Below are 22,674 nucleotides of genomic sequence, written 5' to 3'. Positions count from 1 at the left end.
CATCAAGACCTTTTATTTTCTTAGATATTTCATCTTCTCTGAAGCTAAGAGACATTAGGCCATCAACATTGCCAATTTCGTCTGGAGTGGAACTGCCAACAAGTGATTCATCACATGTATATATAGATGAAAATTGATATGCAAAAAGATTAGCAATATCAGGTGATGACTGGGCTGTAACATTGTCCATTTTCATGCAAGAGGGAAGCGATGAGTGACCACCTTTCCTATTTTTAATAAAACTCCAAAAACATTTAGGATTATTAGGAATACTTGCCTCAATATTTCGCTTATATTTAGTGTAGCAATCATCATAAAGTTTGTGACAACGTTTTCTAATAATGCGATACTCTATTTCGTCTCGAGGATTCTTGTATATTCGATACCTCTTACGTGTTTTTTCTTTTTCAGCAAGCAATTTTATTAAGGAAGAACTGAACCACACCGGATACTTAGATTTCTTGATGGTCGTTTTAGGAACAAATTTGCTTATAGTGGTGTTAAGAATTTTGTAGAACTCAGATACCATATCATTAACATCATCATGAGCGCGTAGGCTATCATTCCAATCAATGGTTTTCAGATCCCCTATTATAGACACATAGTCAGCTTTATAAAAATTTAGTTTAGTGTTACCTCTCGTTCGCAAAAAAGATATTTTAGAATATTCAATACTTAACAATAAACTAGGATGATTCGCGTATATTTTACTTAACGAGTCGGAGGGGGCTGATACATTAATACTAGACATATTACTTAATACTAAATCTAAGAAACGATCATCGCTATTACCTATACTATTAAATTGCTTTAGGCTATTCATAGACATAAAATCAATAAAGGCAAAGCCAAGTGTATTGTTATAATTATAAGGTGTCATAAAAACTTCATTATTTAGCGATCTCCAATTAATGAACCCTAGATTGAAGTCACCTAGAATAATGACGTCATCGCTTAAGTTTAAAGCTCTGTCAACGCTGTCTAAAAAATGTGTCAAAGTCCCAATCTTTACAGGGGGAGGCAGGTATACTACACATATCGAAAGTTTCTTTATTATTTTATTAATATTTATTTGTAAGGTGACCCATAAGTCCTCCACATCCGATTCCCATGCCTCAACTCTGAAAGAAGAAATTTCTTTGGAGACTCCCAATATGACACCTCCACCATCCGATTTGGTATTGGTAGAACTTGAACGATCTCTACGATAAACAGTGTATCTATTGTCAAATAATTCCATGTTAGAAATACCAGATTTCAGCCAAGTTTCAGTAAGAGCGATGATCTTATAATTAGAAGTTGACAAATACTTGAGAAAGCTTGCCGTTTTAGTTCTCAACCCTTGTACGTTTTGATAATAAATTTCAAGCATCATAAAAAAAAAATCAGTGCGTTACTAGGCTAAAGATACAACAAAAAGCTTATAATCTAATATAGGTACTATACTATGTTAAAAGATTTAAGGTTTCGTTATTCTTAATAAGCAAGGCTTGGCAGTTTTCGTTCTTTCTTGTAAAAACGCGTCCGTTGCGAACCCATACAAATTTATACTGCTTCTCTTTTGCTTTCAAGCGTGTGGCCGCGTAAAGAGCATTGTTAACTGATGTTAGATGTTCAGATACATAAATAGGTTTCTTAGTTCCTCCGATACCAAGATGATGAGAGTTCAATTTATCTTGTGGATTCTTCCTATTAAATTTGCTCACAGCAGCCAGAACAAAGTCACGTGTACGCGGGCTACATAACTTGGCTACCACGGACCGAGGCCTATCACTGCTATTAGTTATTTTAGCAACCCTTGTTACGTGCTGAATATCAACTTGAGTGAGGGGACAGTCCACAGTCTTGGCTATACGAAGGACAGTTTCAAATAAATTTTCTGACCTATTCTCAGGGATCCCATTAATCAATATATTATTCTCCCGGGCATGTAGTTCAACAGAAGTTAGCCGGTTCGTTAGGTCAGCCACATTAGACTTTAACCTCTCATTATCTTTTTTTAGATTCACTATTGCGATGTCCTTCTCCTCAAGAGAAGACTTTATATCCTCAAATTGTTGACTCAGGAAGCAGATTGTGTCCTGGAACCCAGCAACCCTTTCAGTGAGATTATTAAGTTCCGATGTCACTAATCGCTTTATTGTCACAGTGAGGACTGAAGATAACTCCTGTTGTAAGATATCTCGCAATTTATCTTCAGTGACATATGGTTCTAGTTCTGGAAGTTGCGAAGGGGGTCCATGTTTTATTCGCTGCGTTACTTTAGAGCACGGAGGTTCACTCTCCGGACTTGCTTCTTGTGAGCTCCTACTATGTGGGCTTCCATCAGAATTTTCACAAGTCAGCAATGACGTCCTTGCAGTGCTAACATTAGCCGGTTTCCTAGAGCATTCGGGACATCTAAATGACGCCTTTTGTCTTGCGACCATCTCAACAAAGCGCTTGCGGGAGACATTAGCACATTCTAGGTCGTATTTTAACTTGCAGATATGACAGCATAAAAAATCCTTTTTTGGTAGCTCAATATGACAGCTAGCACAACAATTTGAAGGCGCCATAGCAACTTTTAATAAAATAAAAAAAAATAAAAAAACAAGTGGGATGCCTGGATTGGAACCACGTCAGAAACTATACAACGATATTTATGCAGCGCTCTGTAACACTGAGCCGAGCGAGCAGTCGAGTATTTAGCCGAAATAATAGTATATATTCCAGTCCAATAGCGGAGTACAAACGCACAACGCGTCACCAGATTGAACAAAAACTCGACACTATTTCACTGAATCTATGCAAATGATAATTCTTATAATTCATCCATAGTTTTTTTTAATAAATAATTATATTTCAGATCGAATCGCTCTGTCAGCTGATAGAGCAGCAGTGGTACAGCGAGCGTGGTGGTGTTGAGGCGGCCCTGTCCCGAGCCACTGGACACGATCTTGCAGCCGTCTTCAAGAGATTACTCCGCGCGCTTCCGCAGCCTCCGCTCACACAGGAATTGGCCAGGCTGTTCTATCACACGTATGGTATGTGTCAAAATTCTATTAAACTTTATAAACGATTAATAAAGAAACAGAACCAATTCGACTTAAGGTCCTTCAAGAAAAGAGCGTACCAATTCTTAAAAGGCCGGCAACACACTCACGAGCCCCCTGGCATGTGTCCATGGGCGGCTTAACATCAGGTCCCTGTTCTATAAAAAAAACAACGAAATTACGAGAAAGAGACCCAGAGTATAGCGCCACTTTTTTTAAAGCGATTGCACAGTGGATTACTTTCATTCATTGGAACAATTTGACCTTGCCACCGGCAGGTAAACTAAAATAATTAACTTCATAATGAAGGAAGTTAATTTCCTTAACTTCTAACCTTAATTTTTAGTAATTTTACATTGATACACACAAAAATTATCTCGAAAATTCTATCCTTGCCTTGATTTCTCGATTCCATACCTTGCTATACTTTTTTTGTTGCATAAATATCGCATGCACATTTAAGTTGTGGCCAACTTATTAAACGGTAATAATTCCTTTGAATAAAAATATGTTGAATGAATCTATGACATTACATGATCCGACTTTTCGAATACTTTCTTTTCTCTTTAAATTTACTATTCCTTTTTTATAATATTACAATTCCTTTTATATAATATTACTATTCCTTTTTTAAATATTACAGCATTATCAGGCAGCACCCAAGGCCGTGCACTAAATCTCCTAGTTTTACTTCTGCCGGCCGAACAACGTGCAACATTACGGGAGATATTACGACTAGTTCGAGAGATTGTAGAGATGAGTGATACCAACAAGATGAGCGAACATAATGTTGCCATGATTATTGCGCCGGCGCTCTTTCCACCCAGGTATATTTTTTTAATGTTATTAATTCACCAACTAACTTGGCATCTGATAAAACCTAATCTAAGTTTATACAATAAGTTTTCAAGTATTTAAGAAAACTTGTTGCATAGAGCAGATACATTTCGGAGTCTGTTTTAAGATGATCTTTCTGTATTGATTTCTCAAAATTGTTTTTGGGAACATCAAACCTAGGAGTGTTTGCTTGCATTCAACTTTCAGATATATTTGTAAATCAAATTTGTTAGCAATTGAAATCTATATTGTTAGACTCGTTGAAACTTAGTTTATAAAGAAAATATACAAATATAAAATGTTAGTAATCGCATATTTAGAGTTATCTAATAATAAATTCAAGATTATAGCATTTTAAGAAGAAAACTTAATTATGTTTATTTTCCAGTCTTCTCCTGAAGCAAACAGACAGTCTGGAAACACAATTAGCAACAGCGGCAAACAGCTGTCATGTCACAGAAGCGTTAATGCGATGGAACGACCAACTATGGATGGTTCCTGCCTCACTTCTCGCCGCCTCTCAGAGGAAACCGCACCAACACAGACGAAATAATCACACTTGATTTTAATTTAATTAAATTTGTGACTAGTTGAATAGACCGTAAGGTGCTTGAATTGTGCTGTGCTTATTTGCATGTTAGATCAAAAGATACTTAAATATGTTGATAGTTTAAGTATACCTGATTCGATTTGAATGACTATGACGTAGACTATTCGAATCTAACTTTAAGATACGATATTGAGTGATATTGTTTATTGTATACTCCATATGTTAAGGTATAGTGGTATATGAAGCCAAATAACTTATATTATAATTTAGTATAAATATTCCAGTTGAGGCTAAGCCATTTCCGTGTAAGGGATTGTATTAGGCATGACTAGGTAACTTCCAATCACATATTCTTAATCCTTTCCGTTTTATCTTATTTGTTAATACTAACAAACTATTCTGATTGATTACTATAATTTTTCTTTACTTGGAAAATGATTATATACCTCCACTAATAAACTAGTTAAGCCAAGGTATGTGGTGCCATTTGAGTGATCGGTTACCATTTGGAAAAGGTGTTGTTATTTGGTACCAATGTTATTTACAATGTAATTAAATACAAAAGTTTGAGTAACTGGGAAAATAATGCAAATTAACAATTGTCTAGGCAAGCAAAGACTGACTTGTTATGTATATTATATGTAAGCATATTTACTTCCAATTATAAAAATATATTATCATTTCAAATTGAGTTATTTTTTATATCCTGTTTGTGTCTTAAATTCTGTGGGCTGGTAGGGTATTTTCTTTTTATGCTTTTAGTACATCTACTAAGATTCACATCTATGAATGAATTGACATGTTTGTATTGCTAACTATTGAGAGACTAGCTCAGTGTTTCCCACAACCCACTGTTGGGGCAGTTTGATTACTTCGGGGGGCAGTTTGATTAATTCATCAAAATTATTTCGAATTTGAACTACCTAGTAATTTCTTCCAAAAACCTATAATTTAAGTTTCTTAAGTGAACAATTCAATGTTTTTATATTAAAAATCATGTCATCATAGGGTGGGGCATAACAATTTTAGAAAGGCTAAGGTGAGCCATGGCTTTTAAAAGATTGGAAAACACTGGTCTATCTTGTGCCTCAAAATCAGCTTTACTGCAAAAAAAGGCAAATATTTCATCACATTTTTAATTTATGTTCTCTTAAAACAAACTCATTTAACAAGAGGTACTAATATTTGACATTTTTAATCAAATATATGGCTTCATTATCAGCAGCACACAATACTCTTTCTTTGTTACAGTGGATTGTATTAACTGCCTTATGTAAAGTGGGGATTAACGACGACACATTCATTGTAGCTTTATCATCTAGGGGTACATAGCTATCACCAGATTTCTTTGTCAATGACTCCATATTCCAGTCCCATACATCACCAGACAACGAGCATGTTATTAATTTGTTTGGGTTTTCTGGATGAAATTGCATTTCAGTAACACCAGATGAATGTGCACTTAATTGTGAAGTAGGGAATTTGTTCATACGTAAATCCCACACGGCCAAAGAGCCACATTCACTTCCAGCTAAAATTATATGCGGTTGAGTTGGATGTTGGACAATGCATGTTGCTGCTACTTCTTCGCCAGGAAAATGGAATGACGCCACAGGTTTGTTGCTATCTCTTTTGATATCCCAAATCTTCATTTGTCCTCTTAGATTTCCTGTTATGACCTAAAATATAATACTTATAAATATGAATAATAAAAATACATATGTTGTAAATTGTTAAACGCTTTTGAGTTCCAAATATGTATTGGTAAAATATAGAATATACTAAAAAAACAGCTTATGCCCACTTGAAAAAGTAAGATAATGGTAGTTTTATGATAATATTTTTTATATTAAATACAGAAAAGCTATAGTAATTATTATATATATACACTTCCAAGTAAATACATTAAGGCAGTGTTGCTTAATCGCATATTCCTAATCCTTGATAGCAAACTATTTGTTCCCACTGATACTATAACATTTTAGATATCATACCTCATTTAATTTAAGAAAACAGACAGAATGAATAGAACAGCTGTCAGTATCTGAAATTGATCTAGTTACATCCCCCCTTCTGCCGTTGAGTATGTTTACTTTCTCATCTTCACCTACAGTTACTATATCACCCTCAAAGGTGTCCAGGGCAGTACAAGAACATCTTTCGGAACTAGAAACACAAACAGAATGATTATTGATACCAATATATAATGCAATTACCAATATGCAAATAAAATAGAACAAATTCTAATACTTAGTTTCTGTTACACATCCTACAAGAGTAAATTAAAATAGAAGGCTCAAGCCTTGCTTGTGGAGATCTTTATCTTAGTATTCTAGTTTGAAATATTTTTTTGTGACAGTACTAACATATTTGGATAGGTGATGATAAACAATCATTAATTTGTTTGTTGTCCTACGAAGCTTATAAATCCAAGTAAATAATGCTACTCAATATTTAAACAGTATTTTGCCTAATCTCAGTCAATAATACTGGTTCAGCACAAATCATGGTGGTACAAACTTACTTGATATGATGTAATTTGCTCCAAGTGTATACTTCTCTCAGTGGGCTGTTTCTTTCATAAGCACTGATCTCCAGCAACCTTACTTCCCCGTTGGATAGAGACACAGCAATTTTGTTTTTATCAATTAACTTTATTTCCGTCACATCTCCCGCCACTTTATATTCTGACAACTCACGCGGATTTTCCACATTTTCATCCTCATGGACACTCTCAAATGTCCAAACTTTTACAGAGTTTTCATCGTCGTCCCAACTGCCAGTAAAAAAGTGTTTAGTTTCCACATATTCTTCAGGAATCCACCGAATTTTATTAATTTTTTGTGACACAAATGTTCCTTCAATGTTGATAGTCATTGTTACCTATTTAAAATCTATTGGGAAAGAACTGAAAAATTGTAAGCGTTTTTGTACGGAATTAACAAATACTATTATTAATAAAACTCATGCGGTAGTTTGTACTTTGTAATTATGTCCCGGTTGTTGATTGTTGATTTTTGAGTTTTGAGTTTTGACTAACTTCGCATAGGTTAGAGTACAAGCGGATGTCAGGAGTCAGATCATAGATAACAATTATTGTTATCTGCTGTTTGGTTGGCTGGTCTGTTGCAAGCTTAATATTGTAAGAAAAAGTAGTAAAAGTTAGGTTTAGAATTATTTTAGATTAAAATTTACGTTTTAGAGAACGTCGAAAGGAAATTAATTTAGTAAAATTAATAAAAAAAAGCGATATTATTACTTAACCACCGTAAAAATGAACTATTAAAGCTACTTATATTATTAATGCCCCCACCAACACTAAACCTTCAATATAAGTTTTTTTTTTTTTTGGAGTTTATGGCCTGGTATATAAGTTATATTGAAGGTAATAATGTAGGTTATATTATATAACCTACAGACAAATCAAACTAATATGCTTCATAATGTCGATTAAGTAAATAAGATAAACAGTAACATATTATCTAAACTATTTGCGTTAATGGTTTTAGTTCTGAAAGAGGTTCGTACCCTGTCCCAGACATATTTGAGGGGTATGTCTCTTAACTGTAGCTAAAGATGAAAATATACTGAACATATTAAGGAACATACGGCAGGAGTGAGAATACTGGTAGTTTTCCAATTACAGCACTAGAGCGTATTATGCGGCATAATGCTCAACGTTGAATGTTCCAACTACAGTAACGCTTCGCACAATTGAGCACTCTCAAAAGTCTCTCGAGTGTGATACTCGCAATCAATACCAACTCAGTTACAGAAAATTGACAAGTGTTTTTTCATTGATCGAAATCGCTAGGCGATTACAAATAAAACGCAAAATATGTTAGAACAATTTAGGCTATTAATGGTGGTCGTCGGTTTTTCCAATGCATCTAGCTTTTGTATTACGGTTTTAGACTTCCTTTTTTTTCACCGACTTCTTGAAAGGAAACTGAAAAAAACTAGAATATTTTCTTAAGTCGAAAATGAATGGAGTTTATGGAATTTTAACCACTCCACCTTGGTCTTACTAAAAATTGAAATTCTTCTATTGGTTAAATTTTTTCTAGAGATTTGGAAGAGAAAAAGTCACTTGGTCGTATAACTTAGTGGTAATTTTTCCGAGCTGTTTTAATTACTTCGTTCCAGTTCTCTGGAACGTATATATCCGATCTTTCTTCTACATTTTTTATTTTATTTATTAGGCCAAAATCTTTGTTCGGTGATTTGTCCATTATCGCTTCGATGTCCGATGATGATGAAAATGGTCTCTGAATATGTTGAATTAAAAGACGATATATTTTTATTTGTTTATTATCATCCCATTGAACAACACCCCCTCGAAAAATATCTATCTTATTTCAATATGTTCATTATCACATTTCATACTTTATGGGGTTTTTATAATTATTGCACACACCAATATTGTCATAGTATTGCTAGTTATAAATTATTGCTTAAATAGATGTCTTTATATAGCACCTTTTGTTTATTATTTTTTTAATCTAGCAATACTTTGACTGGAAGTATATATAAAAATTACTGCAATAGACACAACCACTAATTTTATTGGAATGTTCCTATTTACAACTTTGGCATACACTAAACAATGATTATAAAATGGCACTATTCTATTTATTTACACCATACATAAGTTATAAAATATATGAACCCCTGAAAATATATGCCTAAACTAAAAGCACCTTTAATAATATACTTATTGCAATTATGTTTTCAGCTGAATATTAAATAAGTTACACATTTGTCATTTACATTCAATTGTTTTATGTCAAAAACAAGGTTATGAATTAAATATTCTCCAAATAAATTACTGTTTTATGTATTAGTTATATTACTTATTAATTTCTATTTTTTGTTGTTAGCTCTGTCTCTATTCAAAATCGACTTCGTACTGTGACATAACTACAAAACAAGTTTATGATGATCTAAACATGTAGTAGTTATTTACCTATGAAACCCATTTACAAAATTAATTGTCAAAATTCTGTTAATAAGTTAATAAACATTTAAGACATTTTATCAATCATTTTGCCGCTATTTGCTGCTAAACTTAGATTTTAAACTTTCAAAAAAGGCTAATTTTGTCTTAATAGTGCCAGGCGTGGGGACTGGACTGGGCGGTCTTTCTGGACTATGCTCCTTAACAACCTCGTCTGCACCTTCTGGGATTTCGTTGGCTCCTCCGGGAACCTTTATGCTTGTAGGCTTTGATAGTTTTAGTTCTTCGCGAAATTGTTTAGAAATGCTTCTAGCTGTAAGACTGTGCATGTATAACTGTTTCGATTTATCTTTTGTATCAAGAAGGTTTTCTTTACTCCTTTGTCGCCATAGTTGGTGTGGTGGCTGTAAAATTATAATTTTTATTCACAATTTGTAAACAATCTATAATTGTGTATGACGCATGTAGATTAATCTAAAACTGGTATTTCAATGGGATATTTTGTATTTTTATGTTGAAATAGAATATTAAAAAAAATACCGTTCTATTAATAACTATAAATCCCTTACGATAGGTTTAGATTAATTTTTGCTCAGACCGATTGGTATGACATACTTGATTTTTTTTATCTTTCTTACTTATAATTAAGGTACAACATCTATTCAGAAAAATACAGTCTACGCTTAAGATAACGTTATTATGCCAGATTATTGTGTCTACCCTCTTAATGTGATAAAAGGTATAAAAATGTCTAACAATAATTGTTTATTTACTATATAAATTAATGGTATTAAAGAATTTATCACAAAGTAAACACAGGTGTTAACTAATTAAGTACGCGTCATGGTGTATTGAAATTTAATATATTTTTAAATGAATTAAAAAAATTATGAATCACATAAAACTCACCTTCGTTGGTTCGTTAAGATTGTCCATACTGACAAACTTTTTCGCGAGTTCCTTCACTTTAGGTAATTGCGGTAATATTTCGTCTATTTCACTGATTTTTTCGAGTTTACTTTCCGACTGTTTCAGATCTGGTTCGACGCCGGCGTCGTCGCGGAGTTGAACGTTTTGACTGAGCCTATCGATAATTTCGCCGGAGATCTTGTTATCAACTGAGTGTATATTGTCGTTTTCGTCACACTCGTATCGCGATACCTTATCTTCTGGTTTGCATTTTACTATCTCGCCAGTTTGAATATTATATATTTTGATTGAATCTTCAATGCTGCTGGAGCTATAAGAATTTTCTATACTTCGTGTAGGTGATTTTTCTGGTTCGGTTGACTGCGTTCTTGTGTTAACAGAGTCAAGTATGTCTTCGAATTGTCTATCCGTCTGATCCTCTACCATAACCGGTTTAGCAACAAATACCTCATTCGTATCTTCGTATTCTATTAATATTTCATTTTTACCCTCTATTGGGACTGTCGTTACTGATATATTGTTCGACTCTTTACCATTGAATTTTGTATAGTCTTGATTAGCGGCAATAGAATTAAATTGCTGTATTAGCAATTCCTGAAATTAGGCATGATATTAATTTGTTATTTTATGTTTAAAATAAATATATTTCATGATAATATGAAGATGAAAATGAAACTAAGCCCCGTTTTTTCTACAGACGAAAAAGGTTTTGATTTATGTAAATTAACATTTTACATTTAGGTATAGTAATTATGTAATTAGTAATTGCTAAAGCGTTTAAGTGTTATTAGTGGGAAGCAGATGCTGTGAATGCATTAGAATGAGAGTTGTGTGCAATGTTAAAAGAAACAGTTTTATTAGAATCGTTAGTTCGCAGTAAGCGTTGTTAGTCAAATCATTCACCGTAAACTCACAACACTCACCACTAAGTTCTTGGTGGATTACTGTTGGCATACTGAAACTTAATCAGAAGGGCACAACTATTAAGTGCAGTACTAGTTTATTAATAAAGTGCGGAGTGCTGTTAGTCAGCTGAAATCACCATGCTAACTTTTAACACTCAACAGGCATTTTGTTTGTGTTAAAACGAAGATATATCCAGAAATATGTGATGAATGTATCATATGGCTTGTGATTAAAGAGAATTTAATCCCTAAGTCTATGCATGTATTGTACATAGTTATGTTTTTAAATAAGAGACTGATCTAACTACTTAGTTAAAGGAGGTGTTTAAATCGGAATGTTATGGTGATTCACCATATGTCGGCGTGAAAGCCTTTGTTTAACCTGAGACTCCCACCGAATGCGTAATTGAGGGCGGGCCGTCGCTTTGCCCGCGCGTACGCAACTCCACTGCGCAGCGTATTACTGCGCCTAACATTATGATACGTCTCAAAAAGGTCCTCGGTTATTTCTGGCATTTTTGGTATTTTTAGTCTAACTATATCCTCGTTTTCCACATAACCGTCACCTCCATATTTATTGTGGTCTCTTACATTGGCACGGCTGACGTTGCGCCGATACGCAATGTCATCGGAATCTATGGGATTTTCGAAAATGGGGTTTATGGCAAAATTGGGGCTAGCGTTTCTAGGGCTGAATACGGCGCGGACGATGTTCTGATGAAGGGCGCAGGCTTCCAGATCGCTCAGTGAGCTGCTGGCACTTACAGGGGAGGCGAAATCAGTATCGAAATTGTCTAAGCTGCTCGATTTGTTGATCGAACTCGATATTGAACTTGTATCGCTAAACGTCTTCTCTCGTCCTCCCGACGAAAGTTTTGCTTCTTTAATATAATAATCTCTGCCGTAACTGTGTAAAACAGATATATTAATTAAAATAAAGAAAAAATAATTATAAAATGATCTTTATTTAAATAGTCTTTACCGTTTGTATTGTGGAACTTCTTCTGCTAAAACATCTTTTAACATTTTAGGCGATGGACTCTGTGATCGATCGTTAACTTTCAAACATTCTGTACTTTGGCTAGAATTAATTTTTTTATATTTATCTTCACTGTCCGTTGATTTGGTTACTTCCTCGTCTGAAGCGAACTTATCGTCTAAATTATTTTTAGATGTCAAACTATCGAAGAGGGAGGATGTACTTTTCGCTAACAATCTCTTCTGGATAGCTTCTGGTGAATAAGGATTGTTTGGCATTTCGACATAATTCAACCACTTTTTCCGCTCTCTGTAAGCTATGGTTCCTAAAATGATATTACTTATTATTAAATACTATTAGAGTAATATTTGTATCAATATCACGTATCATACCTAAATCCTTGAAATCTTTAGGACAATCTAATAGGAAAGATATGGCATTAATAGTGTTATAATTTATTTTGTAATGCATTACATAAAATATCCTTACCTGGCATAAGTTCATCTTCGGTTTCGTTTGATGCTGGTTTACTGAAATCAAAATTATGTTTGAATATCTTTGTAAACTGTTGGAAATGTTGTATCATCATATTATGTTTGAAGTGGTATTTTGTAGGATGACTGATGAAGAAAATTTTTCATACGCACTGTGTGCACGTAATTCTATTACATGTCAATTATTATAACCTACTCAAAAGTATGGTTTGAATCTACATTTTTTTAGTTAATAAAGGAATACTATAAATAGCTTAAAAAAGCTAATGCATCTCGAAAAAAATTAGTAAGAAAGTCGTTAAATTTGGTCTTGACTTACGTTTGAGGTTCATCTTCAAAATGTTTCCTCCGTAAACTATCAGCATACCGTTGTACTGGGATCGTTACTGTCTCTTCATATTCACCTTCACGTTCGTGATTGCTCAGCGTATTTGTCGACTCTAAAATGAAGTAAAATGTTATTTAAGTAAAATTTCTAACTACCCTTTAAATGCCCATAGATTATAAATAACATTAAAAGACATATCCAGACAAAGTTATGCCTCTATTCCGTTGATTTCTATGACTGAAATAGAAATATATCTATCACATAGTCCATGGAAATCCCCTCTTTAATTCCAGCACATATTATACAAAATGATAATACCTTTTTCTTTAGGAACTCCATCCATTTCGAGACTGTCAATGGACATTTCTTTTGTATTTCTTAAATCTTCAAACACATCGTGACCATTTATAGCGGTTCTGTGGATTTCTTCTTTTAAATTGAATTCAGTTTTTGGTAATGGACCGCTATCTACGCCGATTACGAGTATTGAGTCTTCATGACGATCTATTTCTTGTATCCCTACATTTTTTACTTCTACTGCATCGACTGTGTCTTCGCTTTTAGAATATTCATTATAAATTTTCTCGAATTCCTCGGATCCATTAACAGACATAAGACTGTCTGGTTCAAAGTCTAACTCTTCGTCTACTTTAGGTTTACCACCGATAACGTGTTTTGATTCTAGAACTTTTTTTATATCACTCTGATATGTTTCATTCTCTTCAGTATCACTCGCATTATCAGAAAGATCTGTTGTATCGTCGGCATCCCGGTCGCCAATTAAAACTCTGTACTCTGTGTTAGAGTTTGGGACTAGCATAGGAACCGGAACTGATTGAATATTTTTGATTTTCTTCTTTTGGAAAAGCCAGTTCTCCTCCCACGAACCGTCGATTGCTTGGATGTCACTTCCAGAAACTTCGTCGAAGTCTCGGTCAATGTTTTCTGAAATTAAGAAATATTATTTAATATTACAGTTCACAATACCACAACAGAAACGTTATGAAATTGACATAACTAAAAGCACATTCACAAAAGCTTATCTTTTTCATATTTTTTAAGCGTCCCTACGAGTTAAATTACTTCTTGGGGTTTCTCTTTTAGGTTTTATTTTAAGTTTTTACTGGATCTCAAAAAATGAGAGTTGAAACCTTATATTATTATAAGCTACTAGCAAACTCGGCGAACTCCGTTTCGCCACCAGATGGCTTCGTTTTATGTAACATTTCGTTTGGTGATCCCGCTTTTCTGTTGAAATTTTTCCAGAATTTTCTTTACTATAAACATCACGGAGCCCGAGACCTTTCCATCGAATGCAAAACCGTGGAAATCGGTTCGTGCGTTCTGTAGTTATAGCGTCAGGAAGGAAAACCCGACTTATTTTTATATAGTAGATTATAAATAAGCTAAGGGTTCTAAGTAAGTTCTGAAGAACGCCTTAATATGATATGATGGTACCTTGTGCATTCTTTTGTCAATTAAATATGTATACCTCGTGCAGAGCTAAAAACATAGTTAAATCTAAAGTATTATCGTAAGTATTACCTGTTTGGTGGACAATATCTCCACCAAATTCGGGGAAAGGTACGCGTCGTGGCAGCTCCACGGCATCATCGGTGGCTTCACCTTCTTCCCAATCTGAGACATCGTCGTCACCACGAATCTGAAATTAAACCGTTTACAATTATGGTTAATAAACTATATATATTGTAATCATTAAGTATGTACTTATTACCTTCCTCGTTTAAAGTATTTCATTCAACGAATTTAAAATAATTGTTTATATTTAGAATATTTTTTTTGTTTTGATTTCGTGCATGGCCATGATAACTTTTATTTATTGACGAATCATTTGACAAAATACAATAAATTAGGTATATAATACATAATAAATAACACTGTCTAATGCTACTATGAAATAAATAATTTATAAATAGGTTTAAACAATTTATGTTGATTTGCTGTGTCGATCTGCAAATCAACATAATTAACATAATTTGCAGTGATGAACGTCATTCAACAGTCACTTGTTTTTAAACGCTAACCCGCAACAGATACAGTTAGAAAAATAATGCCAAGAGATTGTTTAGGTTTCACTAGAAACGTACAATTATTTTTACAAAAGTCTCTACTTGATTTGTGATACGTTTGAAGTGAAACCCTCTCACATAACCTCTCACCTGCAATTATTTATTATAAACAATCCTTGGAGTCTTATATAGGAACTATATTATCATCCTAAATACGAAAGTAAGGAAACTTTACTTTTAATTCCATACAGTTACTGGTAGCGACCATATAATAAATTTGTAATCTTCCGGTTACTCATATAGAGGAAAACGGTAAATATGTTGTTTGACAAGTAAACTTACAGCACTGACAGATGGTGAAATTTCCCTTGTGTTACGTGAGTTGAGTTCCAATGACCGCGGAGATGATCTTTCGGAAGGCGATGGACTGGCACTGGCTGAGTGGATCCCGCTGCTGCGACCGCCGGATCCGCTCTCCGTTTGGTAGCGTTCTATGACCTGTAATTGTATATTAATAATTATCTGTGTATAACACTGAATTCTCACTAAGTTGGTTTATAGGTGGTCAGGGAAAACTGGGTCTACATTTGAGCACCAGGTACGCCTGAACAAATCAAAACGAAAAAAAAACTAACTTAAACTTTAACTAACTAACTAACTTACTTAAGCTTTAGCCTGTCAATCATATTTTTATTCAAAAAAAAATATGCTACATAAGGGTGAATGACACAAGAAATTTATGGTTTTTTCTGGAAAACTTTTAAAATAATTAATAATTTATACCTACCATTCCTACCGAAATATAGTATGTATATATTTCTTCTATAGTCAATATATTAAAATCAATGTAAAATGCTAGAGATTTGTAGAAATTTGAGTAAAAAGATAAGATTCAGTTATAACTTAGATTTACATTAGGAACACGACGGACAAGACACAATGTACTTAGGAAGCATTTTTTCAAAGCATTGCTTAAATCTAATTCTATAATTTACTAGACCATAAAAGATACATTCTAAATGAGTAGACAGAGTACATACATACTGCGTTAATGACGAGAGAAGTACCCATAAATAAAAGTATGTGCACCAAAAGTTTAGCGTCCCTTCGAGAGGAAAATGCGCTACGCTATTGCTGCAATATAACCAAAAGGCGATGATGATGATGTTTATAGCCACTAGAATTAATCAGATAGAATAATGAAAATTTAAATATAAAATCAAATTTCATTATGTGAGAGATAAGATAACGTTTAGATAATTTACATTCGATCAACTAGAATCGCAATTTGTATATAGTTTTTAGCAGCTCGAACGAATCGACTATAACATTTTATAGAACGACGCGTTTATCAACCAAAAATATATTACGTTACTTTTATTAGGAGATATTGTGTCGTAAAGTCAAGTCAAAATATATGTATAAATTTTGGTAAATTTTGCACACTTAGGAACGCCAAAAAATTATGAATTGACTCTAAATTTACTATCAGTCTGTAATTAAATTAAGTAATTCAATATAATTAATAAGCAGAAGCAACCATTACATCGTTTCACGTGATAAGGAGTGAATCATTATAATAAAAATGATTACATCTAAAAAATTTTTTAAATAGAAGCCAGTGATAAAAACTGCACATCAGTTATCAAATCAAGCTGTCGTTAAATGATATATTATCAGATTATAGTGATTTTAAGGACTCTGTTTTGGCCCTTGATTTCTACAATCTTATCATTGTTAACATACGCCAATAATTAGCAAATTTGCATACTTTTTATAATTATATAATTTATTAAAACTGGATTAGTTACATTTGTTTTTATTTCTATAGATAGCTACGTAAAATATTGTTTAAAGTCTGTTATAATGATTACATTATGAATTTAGATGGTGTAGAAAAGCACTAACACTTACTTATTTATGATAAAAATAAAAGGAAAATATATCTAGATGTGTAATATCAATAATATTAAGCTATAACATCCGAATCAAATATACAGTATTTACGATTTTCTTTACCTACATAGTATAAAAAATAAATAATATTAAAACAAATGTAAAAAGTTTTGTTCCTGTTGAAAGGAAAAGGCTGGCAGCATTTCATCGCTGTATTGCGACACTTAGTCGTCGAGGGAGGAAAGCAACAATTCTGGCACACTGGTACTATCTACCTGGCGCCAATTTAGTCAATCTATTTTATTATTATTATATTTTATTTTAGTTATAATAAAATAACTTAAAAGTAGCATGTAGAAACATTTAGTATTTTGTTTAAAAATGCAAGAAATATATAGATTATAATAAAGGTACCTAATTAATAAGTAAAGAGTTATTACTATAAAACTGTAATACAAATAACGCTCTGAACTTCGGTAATAATTTTCAAACAATAGCTAACAAAGCCTATTAAATGACATGTTACCTGTGTATCTTGACTGGAGTCAAAAGAACCGTTCATAGTTTCGATGCTCACCAAGATAATATTAATACAGCTATTTAGAATTAATTGTAGAAATTATACAATGAAATTCACACGGTGCTGCACGGTTTTCACTAGAACACTGGCTTGTGTCGGAGCGACAGACGCTCTAGGGTTGTACATTTTCGCAATAATAAAATAATAGAGATAAGTGCTTTATAAGTGTAATATAATAAAATCTGAAGTGACTTGTTAGCCACTGTTAATATAAACTTGTATAAGAAACGGAAATAAATTTGTTAATTTTATTTAATTCATACAGTAATAGCGAAGAAAAAAATATCCAATTTTATCTAGTCACTCACTTAAAAAAGAAAAAAACATTATTAAAAATAAATATCGTATACACATAAACCATCACATCAGTACATCACGTTCACGAAATAGATCACGTATAAAAAACAGCCAAGCATTGACCTTACCCAGCTTATCACATACAAGAAGAAAAGGAAAAGAAAACCGTCGAATGTCGATATCATTATGGCACAAAACACATGATTTCAACAGTAATTAACGAATAATGAGCTTACCATTTCTTTACACGGCTTGGACATCGAACATACTAAATCGTTATCATGATAACAGCACTATCAGTATTGATAACGATAAATCAATCAGATGGATGTTTATTAAGTTCTTGATCCTGTTTAAAATGTGCGCGAAGTTACTATACATAATGACATATCTATAAATCTTCTTCATTTGGTGTATTCAGATTTTTTCTATTTTCTTTCTGTTTTCCATTTGGAGCCCATTATTTTTCGGCGTAACAGCATAATCATATAGATATGATAGTGTCAACGAGTGATTGTATCATATACCATAATTTTGAACTTCAAATTTTACAAATGTAGCTGTAGATAAGATGATGAAGCTCAGCTGCATCTTCCACTCCATGGTAAATGCAGTAGAAGATGCAGAGAGAAATCCACATCTCTACGCAACGCCAAGGGATCAAGCCGCTCGGAAAGTGACTGGTCGTCGACGATTCGAATCGCACTTCGTTGAATACGGTCAAGGGAAATGAGCTGGGGAGCTCCAAAGATTTACGAAATTATACGCCTTTTAAACCTACTTTAATTCTTCACAGTGTAGTTTCTTATATTCAATAGGGTGATAGCCCTAAATAAATGATAATCTAGCTGACGAAAGTATGTAGTTGCAACTTTTATGGATTCGTCGTCTGTTGTATAATACGAGTGCAACGTCCACGGAACATAACAACGTTTGAGAGCGCCGTATTTCAGTGCCTTCAAAACATTAAGCCAAAATAACTGTCAGTTTATCCTGGACAACTAAATCATCGATTAATAATATTTTTAGTGTTGGACGTTTCTAGGTTTTCGATAGTACGTTAATCCTAAGCATAGGATATAGCAAGAAGTGCGTAAACTTAAGCTCCAACGCAACCACTGTGATGTATTAATGAAATTGCTCAAGCTAATAAAATGTATGATCGTCGTGTTATAAAATGGTAAATTATTTACTGATATTATCTACCATGTGCTACAAATATAAATCAAAATCATATGTTCTTATTCACAACTTAATAAACTTAAAAAAAAATATTAAGTTAAATTGTTTGTTGAAATTTTATTATCCTACTGCTAAAAATCACCATCACATTATCACATTTCTAATGGAGATTAATAATTATAATTTTTAATTTGGATTTCATAGATTCGATAAACGCAAAAGAAGAGAGCAAAAAAATTAAAATCAAAGTTAGGTGACAAAAGTCATCCAGGTCTTATATAACGCAGTGCCAACTATCCTATCGTATCCTAGCCGAGTTCCAGCTCCTAATAACTTGCTACAACTGTCAACGCCTTCGTTTATTTTCAGAGCAGTGATGGCCTAGTGGCTTCAGCGTGCGACTCTCATCCCTGAGGTCGTAGGTTCGATCCCAGGCTGTGTACCAATGCACTTTCTTTCTATGTGAGCATTTAACATTCGCTCGAACGGTGAAGGAAAACATCGGGAGGAAACCGACATGTCTTAGATCCAAAAAGTCGACGGCGTGTGTCAGGCTCTGGAGGCTGATCACCTACTTGCCTATTAAATTGAAAATTTATAATGAAACAGATTCAGACATCTGAGGCCCAGAACTAAAGAGGTTGTAGCGCCACAGATTTTTTTTCGTTTCTTTTCTGCCAAACCAGATTCCGGTTCCGCTATATTTTACTGTTTAAAAAATGACAAACGCAGAACATGCGAAACCTGCTATTAGGATGCGCATAACCGCGCGTGTAAATACATAAGCAATATTTACGTGCAATGATATGAATACATAATTGTTGTACTTTGATCTACTTTTTCAATCAATTATAACTGTATTGTTACGGTAATTAACATTATGTGTGATTACATAATTCAGATTTCTATCGAATTATTTATAAAGTGTTGTGAAAGCTGAATCAATGTGTGCGTTTTAAACTTAGAAACTAATTTCTGAATTAAAAATAAATATATAGAAAATTAAAACAAATTTAAAAAGTTTGGTTCCTCACTGCTAATGCGATAGTCATTCGTTGAGCGAGGAATACACCAGCTTTAGGGTTATTAGTACTATCTATCATGTACCAGGGGCCAACTTAAATCTTTAATTAGCGCCTGTGCCCTTGAACCCCACGGCCCTAGACTCTCTACTATGTGGGTAAATAATATTGTAAATACTGTATCGTGTGTTGGAAATAACTACTTTGACATTTCTGTGCTAAACTGTGTAAGTGGCATATAAAATACAACCAAAAAAAACTCGAGGGTTTAGGAAAGGTATGCTAACACTGGCACTAATGTTTAGTTAGTATGTTGAATTTTAGTACCGCACGATGACAAGGTGCGACATAAGCGCTACGGAAATTCAGATCCAAACCGTCGAGATTGCTATTAGTAGTTACAGAGTACTAAGCTCTGAACGCTGTAGGCAGAAAGAATCAAGAACCCACACAAATGTGTCCCAACGCACTGATTTGAGTAGGTACTACAATATCTATTGCGCATATGGTAAGTCGCAATGGAAATAAGTGCCGCGTCTGAAGAACATTGTCAGAAGTGCACTATAAGCTATCATATCTGCGTTTGTTTGTAAAACAATTATTTATACATTGAATGAACCTCAGCCTTGCGATTCTGTAACTCACTTTTCGAACTCTCACAGCGGTTTTCGCATCGGCGGTCGCTCTCAAATCAGTCGTGAAGCAGTCATTTTATGATTTGGCAATCTGATAAGGTGGGAGCTTGTAGTTTATTGTTTATCAGAATGCCAAATCATAAAATGACTGCTTCACGCCTGATTTGAGAGCGACCGCCGATGCGAAAACCGCTGTGAGAGTTCGAAAAGTGAGTTACAGAATCGCAAGGCTGAAGGCGGTCTCGAGTCTTCGGGTATTGTTTCTATGGTCGTCGGAATCCTTTAATTTAGCTTAGCTTAATAGGGAAAAATGGCAAAGGAGCTATGAAAATACGTCAAAGTACCTTGTTTAGTATAGCAGTAGCTAGAAGATCTTCGTAAGAAGACTCTGTGGGTGTGGAGGGTTCTGCTGCATATCTGGCTAGCGCTGGAAGAGCTGCAGCTTCCTCTACCACTCTCGCTACTAGGCGTTTCAGTTGCGCGTGCGCACCACTTGCACCGATTGTCCGGTTACTGTGCGCTGCCTGTGGTTTTGGTAAATCTGCGGAGAGAACAAGTCAAATAAGTTTAAATTGGCAATTAAATTAGTTGTTTTTTGTATTGTTAATTAGGGTTATTAGGAAACTCTCTCTTTTTTCGTTAAAACAAGAAATCAATGTTTATAAAGTAGTATTCATAATAATTAAAATAGCGATAATAATCGTCAAGAAGCCATGAATTTTTCTAGTTTCATGTATAATTGATAATACAAGATTGTAACAATTACAGTACATTAGCAATATCATAAACTTTCACCCAAGTGCTATTAGTGTCGCAAAACATTCCGTGAAAGCAACGTGAGTCTCAAATTAAAATAATTAATTACTACTATTGTTGTGCAAAGAAAAACAATAGCATTATAAAAATATGCATATCTCTACGAGGAACTACTTGACCAACTATTGTTGCAAGAACGACTACAGAACTGAAAATAAATGCGAATTATTAAAGCTATTAAATATTAGGCGCTAAGTCTCGTTCCTGTACGCGTCTGAACCACCAGTACTGAAAAAATTCAGCAATACCGACATTTTTGTATGAAATTAGTATAAATTAGTAAATGTAAAATTAGAAACATTTAATATGTATTTATTTTTGACATTCATAAGTGTTCATACCTACATGAATAAATCATTTTGATTTGATTTGATATAGTTCGTAACGTAACGTAAGGATCGCAAAGCTATCGATATTGGGATACATAGATAGAAGAAATATTGAAGTAATACCGGTGCTGATTGGAAAGTTTTAAAGCACTCAGAACCACCGATCCTTCGACAGTTGAGAGAACAAAACGCGATTATTCCATATCAAAGTCAAAGTCCAAAATCATTTATTCATAAATAGTTAACACCAAAAATATATTAACTTTGTTATTGAATTAACTATTAAGTTGGCTATACAAGAGCTGGGAACTCTGACACATGTATTTTTTCCTTAAACCAATCAAATCTTACATATTTTATTGCATTGTTAAAAAAATAAAATACATCAGTGGCGCTACAACCTCTTTAGGCCTCAGATTTCTGAATCCGTTTCATGATCATTTTTAAATCTAACAGGCAAGTAGGTGATCAGCCTCCAGTGCCTGACACACCGTCGACTCTTTGGGTCTAAGACATGTCGGTTTCCTCACGATGTTTTCCTTCACCGTTCGAGCAAATGTTAAATGCGCACATTGATAGAAACTCCATTGGTGCACAGCCGGGGTTCGAACCTACGAACTCAGGTATGAGAGTCGCACTCTGAAGCCACTAGGCCAACACTGCTAATGCATTATTATTAATGGATAAATACATTTTATTTATTTTTTAATTAAATAAATAACTATCCTTAACCATTGTAGTCACGCAGCTTATGTAAGAGAAAATAATTGAGACTTATATTCCTATAAAAAGTATTTCTTAGAATAAATACCTTTTCTATATACTTATTACATCTATGAAAAACCATTACGTATATAATTGAAGCCATGACA

At 33.7% G+C, this 22,674-nt stretch overlaps 3 protein-coding genes across 10 annotated transcripts in view; 1 reads left to right on the top strand and 2 right to left on the bottom strand.

Annotated features, from left to right (window-relative positions):
• Positions 1 to 5,109, top strand: part of LOC125059655 (rho GTPase-activating protein conundrum) — a 69,513-nt gene extending 64,404 nt beyond the window's left edge. For both annotated transcript variants that reach the window (XM_047664171.1, XM_047664172.1), the window contains 3 exons: positions 2,849 to 3,026; positions 3,679 to 3,862; positions 4,261 to 5,109. In XM_047664171.1, coding sequence (XP_047520127.1) covers positions 2,849 to 3,026; positions 3,679 to 3,862; positions 4,261 to 4,435 — 537 coding nt within the window. In that variant the 3' untranslated portion in view covers positions 4,436 to 5,109. The remainder of the gene's footprint in view (positions 1 to 2,848; positions 3,027 to 3,678; positions 3,863 to 4,260) is intronic.
• A 435-nt stretch (positions 5,110 to 5,544) lies between these two features.
• LOC125059869 (nucleoporin Nup43) lies at positions 5,545 to 7,422 on the bottom strand. The gene is made up of 3 exons (XM_047664509.1): positions 6,947 to 7,422; positions 6,417 to 6,588; positions 5,545 to 6,101 (listed from the first exon to the last, which is right to left on the bottom strand). The coding sequence occupies exons 1-3, from the start codon at positions 7,297 to 7,299 to the stop codon at positions 5,601 to 5,603; spliced, it is 1,026 nt and encodes a 341-aa protein (XP_047520465.1). The 5' UTR covers positions 7,300 to 7,422; the 3' UTR covers positions 5,545 to 5,600.
• A 1,295-nt stretch (positions 7,423 to 8,717) lies between these two features.
• LOC125059993 overlaps positions 8,718 to 22,674 on the bottom strand; it is a 66,483-nt gene continuing 52,526 nt past the window's right edge. For 4 of the 7 annotated variants that reach the window (XM_047664720.1, XM_047664724.1, XM_047664726.1 and 1 more), the window contains 10 exons: positions 21,002 to 21,198; positions 15,388 to 15,543; positions 14,561 to 14,678; positions 13,334 to 13,960; positions 13,007 to 13,127; positions 12,683 to 12,723; positions 12,197 to 12,518; positions 11,806 to 12,121; positions 10,289 to 10,903; positions 8,718 to 9,783 (listed from right to left, as the gene is read on the bottom strand). In XM_047664720.1, the coding sequence (XP_047520676.1) occupies positions 9,475 to 9,783; positions 10,289 to 10,903; positions 11,806 to 12,121; positions 12,197 to 12,518; positions 12,683 to 12,723; positions 13,007 to 13,127; positions 13,334 to 13,960; positions 14,561 to 14,678; positions 15,388 to 15,543; positions 21,002 to 21,198 (2,822 nt within the window). In that variant the 3' untranslated portion in view covers positions 8,718 to 9,474. Of the gene's footprint in view, positions 9,784 to 10,288; positions 10,904 to 11,805; positions 12,122 to 12,196; positions 12,519 to 12,682; positions 12,724 to 13,006; positions 13,128 to 13,333; positions 13,961 to 14,560; positions 14,679 to 15,387; positions 15,544 to 17,467; positions 17,519 to 21,001; positions 21,199 to 22,674 lie in introns of those variants that run through there. The other 3 variants (XM_047664723.1, XM_047664727.1, XM_047664722.1) reach the window with 3 other exon arrangements.

The sequence above is a fragment of the Pieris napi genome, chromosome 20, assembly GCF_905475465.1.
Source record: "Pieris napi chromosome 20, ilPieNapi1.2, whole genome shotgun sequence".
Lineage (NCBI taxonomy): Eukaryota > Metazoa > Arthropoda > Insecta > Lepidoptera > Pieridae > Pieris > Pieris napi.
The sequence above is the reverse complement of the archived record's forward strand: the minus strand, read 5'-3'. Positions and strand labels throughout refer to the sequence as shown.

What these genes read in the sequence shown, in the direction of transcription:
- LOC125059869 (XM_047664509.1), bottom strand. Translation starts at nt 7,299, where the DNA reads ATGACTATCAACATTGAAGGAACATTTGTGTCACAAAAAATTAATAAA. An exon ending in AGCAAATTACATCATATCAA is followed by an intron (nt 6,589 to 6,946) that starts GTAAGTTTGTAC and finishes TTGTGTTTCTAG; the next exon opens with TTCCGAAAGATGTTCTTGTA. An exon ending in GTTTTCTTAAATTAAATGAG is followed by an intron (nt 6,102 to 6,416) that starts GTATGATATCTA and finishes ATTATATTTTAG; the next exon opens with GTCATAACAGGAAATCTAAG.